The sequence below is a fragment of the Salmo salar genome, chromosome ssa14, assembly GCF_905237065.1.
Source record: "Salmo salar chromosome ssa14, Ssal_v3.1, whole genome shotgun sequence".
NCBI lineage: Eukaryota > Metazoa > Chordata > Actinopteri > Salmoniformes > Salmonidae > Salmo > Salmo salar.
In genome coordinates this window covers 65,803,457-65,815,915 of record NC_059455.1, presented here as the reverse complement: position 1 = coordinate 65,815,915, position 12,459 = coordinate 65,803,457, and the positions used below count along the sequence as shown (strand labels likewise).

At 48.5% G+C, this 12,459-nt stretch overlaps 1 protein-coding gene across 7 annotated transcripts in view; it reads right to left on the bottom strand.

Annotated features, from left to right (window-relative positions):
• The window catches only part of LOC106569924 (protein MTSS 1), a 55,703-nt gene that overhangs the window by 22,798 nt on the left and 20,446 nt on the right, over nucleotides 1-12,459 (bottom strand). For all 7 annotated transcript variants that reach the window (XM_014141663.2, XM_014141664.2, XM_014141665.2 and 4 more), the window contains exon 4: nucleotides 63-147. In XM_014141663.2, coding sequence (XP_013997138.1) covers nucleotides 63-147 — 85 coding nt within the window. The remainder of the gene's footprint in view (nucleotides 1-62; nucleotides 148-12,459) is intronic.

The following is a 12,459-nucleotide window of genomic DNA, read 5'->3' as shown; positions in this document are numbered from 1 at the left end:
ATAGAAGGATGGAATAGAGAGAGAAAAGGCAGAATGGAGAGGCGGAGATGACCGTGACTCACATGGAGAACTGCCTAAGCTTGGCCTCGATGCTCCGGTGCCTCATACACATCCTGGTGAGGGCTGATCCGATGTCTCTGGTGCCGCCTGAAACCAGACCAACAACACAATCTGTCAGACAGAGACTGTTGAAGAGGGATCTCATCTCACGTTATGTTTTATAACGATTTGCTATTCTCTAGACAAATGATTGACGGTTGTTGTCGTTCTTGAACAGGTTCACAAATGTATCCATGAGCAAAATCACAAACATTCAGAGGATGCGTAGAAGTGCTTTCATATTAAACTATGATATCACCATTTATTTCAAGCTTAGTCACTGATAATATGAACATTTATAGCTGATTCCAATGTCAATCGCTTTGTGTTACAGTTTCAAAGAACTGATAGAGAAGTAAGAGTGCAACAGTGAAAACAGTAAGCTAAATATTACAAGTATCTCATATGCTGTATCCCTGAGGACAACATCTATGACTCATAGTGTCCAAATATGTAAATGAACAGGAGAGTTAGTTTCACAGTGGAGGGCTGAAGCAACAGAGGTCCTTTTGACAGGGGTCAAAAGACAGGCAGAGCACGTCACTTAGCTGACATGGTGGTTTCTCAAAATGCTACTACTTTTAACACACCCGTCCCATTTAGCCTGGTCTGTCTAAGTCTAGGACTATCAGGAAGAGCTTGCTGGGGGAAGAGGTAGGACACTGTTCATTGCGTCACTCACTGACACACACACAGAGCCCTAATCACTTAAGTGTGACCGTTCGTGTTTTTTGTGAAAAGCAAACAAAGCCTAGGACCTCACCTCTCCGGATAAAAGGAGGGAGTAGAGGAGGAGGGTGTGAAATGTTGAAAAATTCCTCGCCAGAAGAAAAAGTAATGTCATCTTCGACAAAGCCCCTCTGGTTTCCCTTGACAGTAAAAAAAGCCCCACCTCTTCACGACCCCCCTGTACTGACTGACTAGGACTCAACAGTAGCAGACTAGTAGTAGCTAATAGCTATACAGGCACCATGGGACAGATGGCCACTCTCTCCCCCAGACAGGGACTCCCTCCTGGGTTATTGTTCCACAGACTTCAGGCCTTACCCAGGCTGCTCTATGGGAGAAGGATGTTCTTCAAAAACATCCCATTATAACAAGTGGGTGTGTGATTCAATGGTGCAGTGGACAATGGAACGGCCAGATACACTGTAGCTAATTTATTGCGTTCTGTATTGTATTGCTGCACTTGCTGATGGTCATCATTTCAAACCGTGGGCAATGCAGAAAAGAGCTTGTGCATTTAGTCATTACTGTAAAAGAAATGAGTTTTTCAACAGTATTTTACCCAATTCAGTACATGCTCTTATGATGTTTCTCAAACCAAATCCATTTCATACTCGAAATACATTTCATCGGTGTCACGGGTGTCGTTAGAAATGGAGGACCAAAACGCAGCAGGTATGTGTATACTCATCTTCTTTATTTTACGGGAAAAGAAGGAAAAAACCAAACAAACACGTATACAAAAATAACAAAGCGATGAACGACAAAATAACAGTCTTGAAGGCACCACAGCAATCCAAGAACAATATCCCACAAATACAAGACAAACACACCCAACTAATATAGGACTTCCAATCAAAGGCAACACCAAACTGCTACATTCAATTGGAAGTCCACCCCAATTAACTCAACATAGAAACACACTCACTAGACTTCACATAGAAATACATAAACATAGACCATAACTCAAAACCTGGAAATAATCAATCAAACGCCCTCCTAACTAACACACCACCCTGAACCACATAAAACAAATACCCTCTGCCACGTCCTGACCAAACTACAATAACAATTAACCCTTATACTGGCCAGGACGTGACAATCGGACTGTCACTGATCGCCTAGGAAGTACTGTGATATATTTCAATATCCATAGCTGGGGTTTAAGTCGATGAATTATTAAAATACCATTCATGTCAATTCATCCAACCATGAACTGGTGCTCACAATCATTAGTGGCCATGGTTCACATTCTAAGCTCCGTTCCATATCTTCCTCGTCTATCATTCAGTAGGTTTCTGTGTATTGGTTGTCTGACTGTCGTCACTCTGTTTGCATGACCACTCCATAATCATGCTACTATTGCATTAACAGAACTGTAATAATGTGCTATGGTGTGATATTTCCATATGTTATTGTATGGTGTGGTATTTCTTACCTATATTTCCATCTGCCGAGATTGGCCATGTAAAGCTATTAAAAATGAATGGGGGAGTTACATGTTTTAAGGGGGTTGGGGGTATTGTGTTACTGTAATGAACACAAGGGGAGACAGAGAGCTGGTTACAAGTGCAGGGCGCAGCAGGTGTTTATTGTAAAGGACTACAGGAGGAGGCAGGTAGCTGGGTCCAGGGGCAGGCAGAAGGTCATACACAGGGGGTCCAAAAGGGCAACAGTACAGGCAGGGAAAAGGCTAGTAACGTCGTCCGGGAGATCAGGCAATAGGTAGATAACAGGAAATCCGATAGTACAGGCAGGGAATAGGCAAAATGCGTCGTTAGTGAGGCAGGCAAAAATTATCATACACGGGAGGAGTAAATCACGGGAAAAACAGAGCTCCGAATAGATGTGTCACAAAACAAACAATACCTCACAGTGATGGGGTGCAAAGAACAGAACTAAAGTGTGAGATGATGACATACAGGTGTGTGAACAGGTGATTAGAATTCAGGTGATTGGGATCTGGAGCGTGAGCTGCGTTCAGGGGATCTGGGTGTTTGAGAGTGTGAACTGTGTTCAGAGGATCTACGTGTTTGAGGGTGTGAGTTGGAAGCAGATGTTACAGTTACAGTATTATGTTTAAACCACTTCTGAAGTTTGTAATTTCCACGTTGAAATTTCAGACTTGATTTCCCCTTACGAAAAAATGGATCAACGCCTATAAAAATGTCCATGAATTATAATCCACATAATAATTCAGATTTCTTGTTGCTGCAGGATTATTTTCCTGCTGTAGCAAACTGGCTCAAATTAAGATCCTACATCTGTAAAGTGCTCCTTTAGTTCAACAACTGTCAGGGGGATAATGACCCCTGTTCTATTATGTATCGTCCATGTCTGTGTGTAACATGGACCTCTTTATTTTCAAGTACCCACTGGACATCCAGATCTATAACTGTAAGGTTTTTCTCTTATAGGAGCTTATGCTGCCAAACTCAGAAGTTAGCTGCAGATGGATTAATACAGTTGTATCCTATCCTATCACTCGCTCCGCTGCCATTCAAATCTCTGCATTTCTGTAGAAGCAGTGAAAAGTAATGTTTTTGTAATGTAAGCTCTTCAGTGCCTTGTCAATATGACAGGTCTCCGGCAAAAGGCCAGACAGCAACGAAGGGGAAAATACAATTTTCCACCCCAGGATGCTCGAGGGTTGCCATGGAGACCGTGGCAGTAAACATAAATCTCTCTCCATCTCTCTCTCTCACTCCTTATCTCTCTCTACGTACAGAACAAATGTATCGGACTTCCTCTGCTGAACGGCATCCATCTGTAATAAAGCTCCAGCTCCTCCCTAATACATTATGCCACAGTTACTACAATTCAACTCTTTCTCAACACCGTCCTTCGCTCACAATCTTACATAGTGAGCAGTGTTTATACGCTACAGTACTTTGTTGGTGGTGTGTTTACATCTAATTGAAATCCAGAAGACCTTTGGAAAATTCCGGACATATTTCCTGCTCCACGCACACAAAACACACACACACACACCCCATCTCCTCACATCCCCACCACACACGCAGCCCAAATCTCCTCACATCCCCACCACACACGCACCCCCATCTCCTCACATCCCCACCACACACGCACCTCCATCTCCTCACATCCCCACCACACACGCACCCCCCCATTTCCTCACATCCTCACCACACACACACCCCCCTCATTTCATCACATCCTCACCACACACGCACCTCCATCTCCTCACATCCCCACCACACACGCACCCCCCTCATTTCCTCACATCCTCACCACACACGTACCTCCATCTCCTCACATCCCCACCACACACACCCCCCCATCTCCTCACATCCCCACCACACACGCACCCCCCTCATTTCCTCACATCCCCACCACACACGCAGCCCCCATCTCCTCACATCCCCACCACACACGCACCCCCATCTCCTCACATCCCGACCACACACACACCCCCATCTTCTCACATCCCCACCACACACGCACCTCCATCTCCTCACATCCCCACCACACACGCACCTCCATCTCCTCACATCCCCACCACACACGCACCCCCATCTCCTCACATCCCCACCACACACGCACCTCCATCTCCTCACATCCCCACCACACACGCACCCCCATCTCCTCACATCCCCACCACACGCACCCCCCATCTCCTCACATCCCCACCACACACGCACCCCATCTCCTCACATCCCCACCACACACGCACCTCCATCTCCTCACATCCCCACCACACACGCACCTCCATCTCCTCACATCCCCACCACACACGCACCCCCATCTCCTCACATCCCCACCACACACACACCTCCATCTCCTCACATCCCCACCACACACGCACCTCCATCTCCTCACATCCCCACCACACACGCACCTCCATCTCCTCACATCCCCACCACACACGCACCCCCATCTCCTCACATCCCCACCACACACACACCTCCATCTCCTCACATCCCCACCACACACACACCTCCATCTCCTCACATCCCCACCACACACACACACCTCCATATCCTCACATCCCCACCACACACGCACCCCCATTTCCTCACATCCCCACCACACACGCACCTCCATCTCCTCACATCCCCACCACACACACCCCCCCATCTCCTCACATCCCCACCACACACACACACCCATCTCCTCACATCCCCACCACACACGCACCCCCCATCTCCTCACATCCCCACCACACACGCACCCCCATCTCCTCACATCCCCACCACACACGCACCCCCCCTCATTTCCTCACATCCTCACCACACACACACCCCCATCTCCTCACATCCCCACCACACACACACACCCATCTCCTCACATCCCCACCACACACGCACCCCCCCATCTCCTCACATCCCCACCACACACACACCCCCATCTCCTCACATCCCCACCACACACGCACCCCCATCTCCTCACATCCCCACCACACACACACCCCCCATCTCCTCACATCCTCACCACACACGCACCCCCCATCTCCTCACATCCCCACCACACACACACCCCCCATCTCCTCACATCCTCACCACACACGCACCCCCATCTCCTCACATCCTCACCACACACGCACCTCCATCTCCTCACATCCCCACCACACACGCACCCCCATCTCCTCACATCCCCACCACACACGCACCCCCCATCTCCTCACATCCCCACCACACACGCACCCCCATCTCCTCACATCCCCACCACACACGCACCCCCATCTCCTCACGTCCCCACCACACACGCACCCCCCATCTCCTCACATCCCCACCACACACACACCCCCTCATTTCCTCACATCCTCACCACACACGCACCTCCATCTCCTCACATCCCCACCACACACGCACCCCCCTCATTTCCTCACATCCTCACCACACACGCACCTCCATCTCCTCACATCCCCACCACACACACCCCCCATCTCCTCACATCCCCACCACACACGCACCCCCCTCATTTCCTCACATCCTCACCACACACGCACCTCCATCTCCTCACATCCCCACCACACACACACCCCCATCTCCTCACATCCCCACCACACACGCACCCCCCATTTCCTCACATCCTCACCACACACGCACCCCCCATCTCCTCACATCCCCACCACACACGCACCCCCCATCTCCTCACATCCCCACCACACACGCACCCCCATCTCCTCACATCCCCACCACACACGCACCTCCATCTCCTCACATCCCCACCACACACGCACCCCCCCATTTCCTCACATCCCCACCACACACGCACCCCCCCATTTCCTCACATCCTCACCACACACACACCCCCCTCATTTCCTCACATCCTCACCACACACGCACCTCCATCTCCTCACATCCCCACCACACGCACCCCCCTCATTTCCTCACATCCTCACCACACACGCACCTCCATCTCCTCACATCCCCACCACACACACCCCCCATCTCCTCACATCCCCACCACACACGCACCCCCCTCATTTCCTCACATCCTCACCACACACGCACCTCCATCTCCTCACATCCCCACCACACACGCACCCCCCATCTCCTCACATCCCCACCACACACGCACCCCCCATTTCCTCACATCCTCACCACACACGCACCCCCCATCTCCTCACATCCCCACCACACACGCACCCCCATCTCCTCACATCCCCACCACACACGCACCTCCATCTCCTCACATCCCCACCACACACGCACCCCCCATTTCCTCACATCCCCACCACACACGCACCCCCCCATTTCCTCACATCCTCACCACACACGCACCCCCCCATCTCCTCACATCCCCACCACACACGCACCCCCCCATCTCCTCACATCCCCACCACACACGCACCCCCCATCGCCTCACATCCCCACCAAACACGCACCCCCCATCTCCTCACATCCCCACCACACACGCACCTCCATCTCCTCACATCCCCACCACACACGCACCCCCCCATTTCCTCACATCCTCACCACACACGCACCCCCCCCATCTCCTCACATCCCCACCACACACGCACCCCCCATCGCCTCACATCCCCACCACACACGCACATACTGTCTCCTACTCCTAGTATGTGAAGTCCAGTCCCTACACTGCCAGTCTCGGAAAAATCTCCTGACCCCCAAATCTATAAATAACCTGGTTGGTTGGCGCAGGGGCTCTGGTTGCCAGGATCCCTCCTGAATAGCTGATGTATGGAATAGCACTCCTTATTAATAGCTGTGACATGGGGGCCCTGTAGCATGGTGAGCACTGCATTGCAGCAACACCTTCCCTCTTTCTCACCCTCTCCACACGCCCTCTCTCACCCCCCCCCCTCCCCCTTCCCTTCTCTCACCTTCTGTGAGTTACCTCTTCTCTCCTCCTCTCTCCTCTTCTCTGCTCTCATCCTCTTTGATGCAGGAGGAAGATTGCCTCTGATGTCTCTATCTGTCAGTCTGGTCATTGTAGTATGACAGAGCATTTCAGTAGAAACATATAGACATAGCCTATTCCAATTGAAGACAACTAGTAACTGTCTATGCTGATGTATCACTTGTAGATTACAAATTATTCACTGAATGCTAATAAACTTGATCGACAGACACTAACAACAAACTTAAAATGAAAAGCTTTTTTATGAGCTTTGACGTAAAATATCTACAAGGGTTTGGATCTAGTTGCGGAACAATCGGCCCAGAATAGTTTGAAAGGGACCTACAGAAAGCATGACTCCAATATACAACAAACCAGAAAGGAACCTACGTAGCTAGCTACAGCATAGGCTCTCAGAGTGCTTGAAATATACAGAGCAATGGAAGCTGGTAGCATTTGTGTGAAATGGCACCCTATTTTCTATATAGTGCACTACTTTTGACCACAGCCCTGTGGAAAGTAGTGCACTATATAGGGAATAGGGTGCCATTTAGGATGTAGTTTAGTGCTGCCACGCTGTGCTGACTTTGCAGGCTAGCCAACGCCCTCTGGCCAAACAGGCCACACCTGACACACACGTATTGATCACAGCCCAGTTGGTGGCATTTTAATGACAATCAGCCTGATCGATTCACCTCTTTGTCCAGACCAGAGTCAACAGTTTAGTGTGTTTACCAACCTGTGTCGCCATAATTCTGTCTGGTCTAGACAAGACAGCCAAATGTAGATGTCAATGTATGTTTTTGGCCCAGGGACCACAGTGACCAAAGTTGTTTAGCGTGATAGCTAGCTTACTGTGTCCGTAAAGATACGGAGGTTCAGAACTTTTGTGAAACAGCAGAGTTAAAAGTATATGACAAATCAAAACTGGACGGTCTTCAGAGATAGATGGGAGGGGTTGAGGGTAGCTGAAGGATGGGATTAAAAACAAACAAAAGATAACTATTGTAAAAGGCATTGTGTCCGTAAAATGTATATAGTATGTATAGCCGGAAGTAGAAGCCTAAGTGTTGTTGTCCATTTGTTTACTACAATTAGGGGATGGGTGGTAGGGAGAGGGAAAAAAGAAAAATAATTTAACAAAATCTACATAGTATGTCACAGACTACTATATCAAGATCAGTGGGACAATCAGAGGGAGTGATGCTTTACGGCACATTTTTCTTCTAGCTATTTCGAATGTTGTTCTATCTGCTGTGTATTTCCTTAGGTTACCCTGAAAGCCCATTCAACCACCTGCCTCTATATGTCAGTGCATCAGCCTCTTCCTGAGTAGCTAACAGGGACGGAGCTGTTCTTTCCCTCTCCCACTGACGCTCACACAACGTGACAGGGCATGAGGAATGTGTAGTGTCTCTCGAGGATGCTGTGGTGTGGAGTGTGTGTGTGTGTGTGTGTGTGGCCTGGGATGGGCAAGGCAGGGCCGCAAACAAGCACAGACCGCAGGCATGATGAAGACTCACCACACTGCTACTGGTAGTCAGACGCCCACTCAGGGAAGAAAATACAAACTGGAGATGAGAAACATTCGTGTAGACTGTTTTGTCTGTGGTTTGTTTTGAATGGATTGTTGTTGGTGTAAAAGTGGGAAGGCCCTGATGGGAGGGAAACTGAGACTAAATTAACCCTAGCTCGGTTGAGCACCAGATTTAAGCTACCAACAAACCAGCTTTTCTTGATCGGGAAACACAACACTGCCTATATATCTGCTTAGATACAGCAGTGTCCTACAATGGCCCTTTCATAAGACGGGAGTCTGGGAAGGCAGGCGGAACTGTCCCTGTCCCTCTGTGTTAGCCTGTGTTAACGTGTGACGCTACGCTAGTGCTAGCGCCATCCCAGCCAGAGCCGCGGGGGACTATAGCGGAGGCAGAGAACTGGGACGGGGAATTGGAGCAGATGAGGACATGGCCGAGGCTGAGAGATGGGGCCAGACGGAGCCATAGACCCCATGCTTACAATGGGAATGATGAGGATGGTACAACGATGGTACAACGTGGCAGTGGTTGGATTCAGTGCACCACCATGAAGCTAACTCTTTTAGATTTTATGTGTCTGGGCTTTGACTTTGTTTTTTAAATAGAGGCAATTGTCATGAGGCCTATTGTAGCCAGGGAAATGGATAGAGCACTGTGGTACTAATGCCTTCCTCCACGAAATCGGACATTTTATTAACTTTATTAAGAAAGTAAGGAGTATAAGCCACTGCCTTGAAATAGAGAAAAGTCACCCAAGGTCCGATGTTCTTAGCTAAACAGAACTATTTTTCCAAAAGAAGCTCACATTTGAGGAAAAGGTTGTGGTTAAAGTTTGCGAATTCTACTGCAAAATCGCCAGCGACACCACTATGCTAACAGTCGTGACAACCTGTGAAGTCAACAAAAACACCTAATTGTGATCATGTCACAATTACTGCTGAGGAAGCTCTGATTGGCTGAGAGACGATGGCCAGGTCCAATCATGACAAGGTGGAATATCTGAAAGCTGTCGATATCAAACCCCTCTGACAGTCTTGGATGGTGTTACGTCAGTTCGTTACAGCCGTCAAGGTCATCTTAACTCCTTTTTAAAATTCCTCACCCGTGGTGTTCCTCATCAAAACAGTGAGGGTGGAAACTAATGAACCGCACATTCCGAATAGCTTCAAGGGTGCGGGTACAGTCTTCACATTCCTCCAAGATTCTTTAAATAAAATCCCAAAGAACCCCCTAACCTCCTTCCCTCCCACTCATCCTATCACCCCATTAGCCCAGTTTATAGCCCTGTAGAGCCCTGTCAATCTTCATACCATAGCAGGTGGTGTCTGTATGACTGTGCAGTCTACAAGATAGACTGCAGTGCAGTCTGTATCAGACCTGGGTTCAAATAATATACATATTCTTTCAAATACTTAAGCTGAGCTTGATTGAGCTCACCTGGCACAAGGGAACCAATGGTACTTAGTCCCAAAAGTGCAAAATTGCAAACCCTGCCCGCAGGTTCAATCAAATCCTAAACCTATCTGAAAAGAAAACAAAATATTAGGCTATTTGAACCCAGGTTTTGGTGTCTATGCAACTGTGCAGACTATCAGATTGAAGAAGGCTCTCCCTTCTATATTAGGTACATGGCACCTAGTGGTCCTGTAGCTGCCTGGGACTGGGGGGGGGGGCATGGAGACTGGACTACTACTGACAGCTGAGAGTAGGGGTGGTAGACAGGACGGCTATAGGAATGCAGGCAGACATAAAGCCCTAGAGTAAGGCTAGGGCTGGCTGGGCCAAGGAGTTCGAGAGACATCACAGCATCTTGGTATTTCCTCATAAGGGCTTTTGAGGATGGCTCTATTACTAAGAGACGACTGGGAGTAGGAACGTGCCTCGCAAACTGTGAGGGTAAGACAAACTGTGAGGGCATGGCTTGTGAAAACCAAAGCAGGCCACATGGAAGACTGTGGGACTAATATGAAATTCAACTGATGTTAAGTGCAGCAGTTCGGGTGTGGTTTCAAATAACATTCAGTTTGACAGGATTCAGTTTTATTTTTCTTAACTGCAGTATAACTATGCAGGTCAACCAATCAAGACAACATTATGTATTAATCCAGTACATCCCTCCCATCATTGTATTCCACTCCAGGGATGTATTAATTACGCATCAAATAGAAGAAAACGGACTGAAACAGGGAGGGACTACCTGAACTCGCCCAATAAGACTAGTTTTTGTTTTCTGTTGCAAAACGTTTTGCTACGGTGTGGCCTGATGAATATGACCCAGTTCTTGTCACTAGTCTCTAACCAAAATCAATTCCCTCATTGAAGCAGTAATCTGTAGCTAAAGCCACCAGTGAGGACAGGAAAACACTTTTCCACTGGCAGCCTCAGTCACTACTACCCATTGGCATTACACTCATGGCTCTGTTTCCTGTGTGTGTACTGCAGCTGAATGCTAACAGAATAAGCCCCAGAGTATCCATCACACACACACACACACACACACACACACACACACACACACACACACACACACACACACACACACACACACACACACACACACACACACACACACACACACACACACACACACACACACACACACACACCTCTCTCTCTTCAATCTCTTCATTAGGTTCCCACTCCATTTGTCGTCTTCCAGCCCCCTGCCACAGAGGCCTAGTTCTCTTCTTTTCATCCCTCAGTCTTTGACACACATATCTGGGTCCAGGTCTGGGATTATTCACCGGACTTAATGAGCGACAATGTGACACCGTCTAGTCCTAGTTGCGAGATGACCCGGACCGCGGCTGAAAGACATCTAGGGCTAAAATAAATGTGGTCCTAATCCCCATTTTACTCAAGTCTTTTATGGCCTACCCACATAACCAGGCCAAATCTGAACAAGAAGGGACACCGTTATGATGATACGCCTATGTTGAGCTATAGTCAGATAAAAGTTAAATGGGCAGCAGATGAGAAAACAGAGCCGTGATGAAATGAAGGACAAAATAAAGCGTCTACAACCTTGACGACCAGGGAGTTATGGAGGTTTGAAAGGAGAGCGCTTAAAACGTAGGTTGTTCTTTTTACAACCTAGACAATTCCACTGTACTGTACCTAGCCTTCGTAATCAGCTGTGATTAGCATAGTTATTTGGTGAGGCGCCGCTGCCTTTGTTACCCACCTTATCTCCCCATACGAGGGGCTGGTGCGTGGCGTGCTCATTTTGGGTAGGCGGTTAATTGGTGTGTTTATTCACTTTGAAACGCGAGTGAGGCGGCGAGGGTACCGACGGGACCGCTTCCCGTACCCCACTCGCCTTTAATTAGCTTTCATTTATTGAAAAAACCTTGAGGTAATTCTTAGAGAGGTAGAAATTAAAAGGCCCTCCGACACAATGAAGCCAACAAGCCAACTCGTTTCACGCCAAAAAGTATCCCAATGGAAACAGTTCTATTAGAGGATCCTTTGAATGTGTCACTGTCCTCGTCCTCCTACTTCCCTCCTTCATCCTCTAGTGCAGAAAGATATCATCCTGTCTGTTTCATTAATTCTGTTGGGGCTTTGAAATTAGACAGAGAAGCAGGATGAAGGAGGATGTAGGTCACATCCTGCTATCCAGTGCTCTCTCTCTCTCTCTCTCTCTCTCTCTCTCTCCCAACCAATCAGCACTGATAGATTCCTAATCAGTTCCTGCGCTGTCGTCATGTCTTTGCCCATACACATGCATGTACACATGTGTTTCTGATATGGAAATATCAGGCTGGCG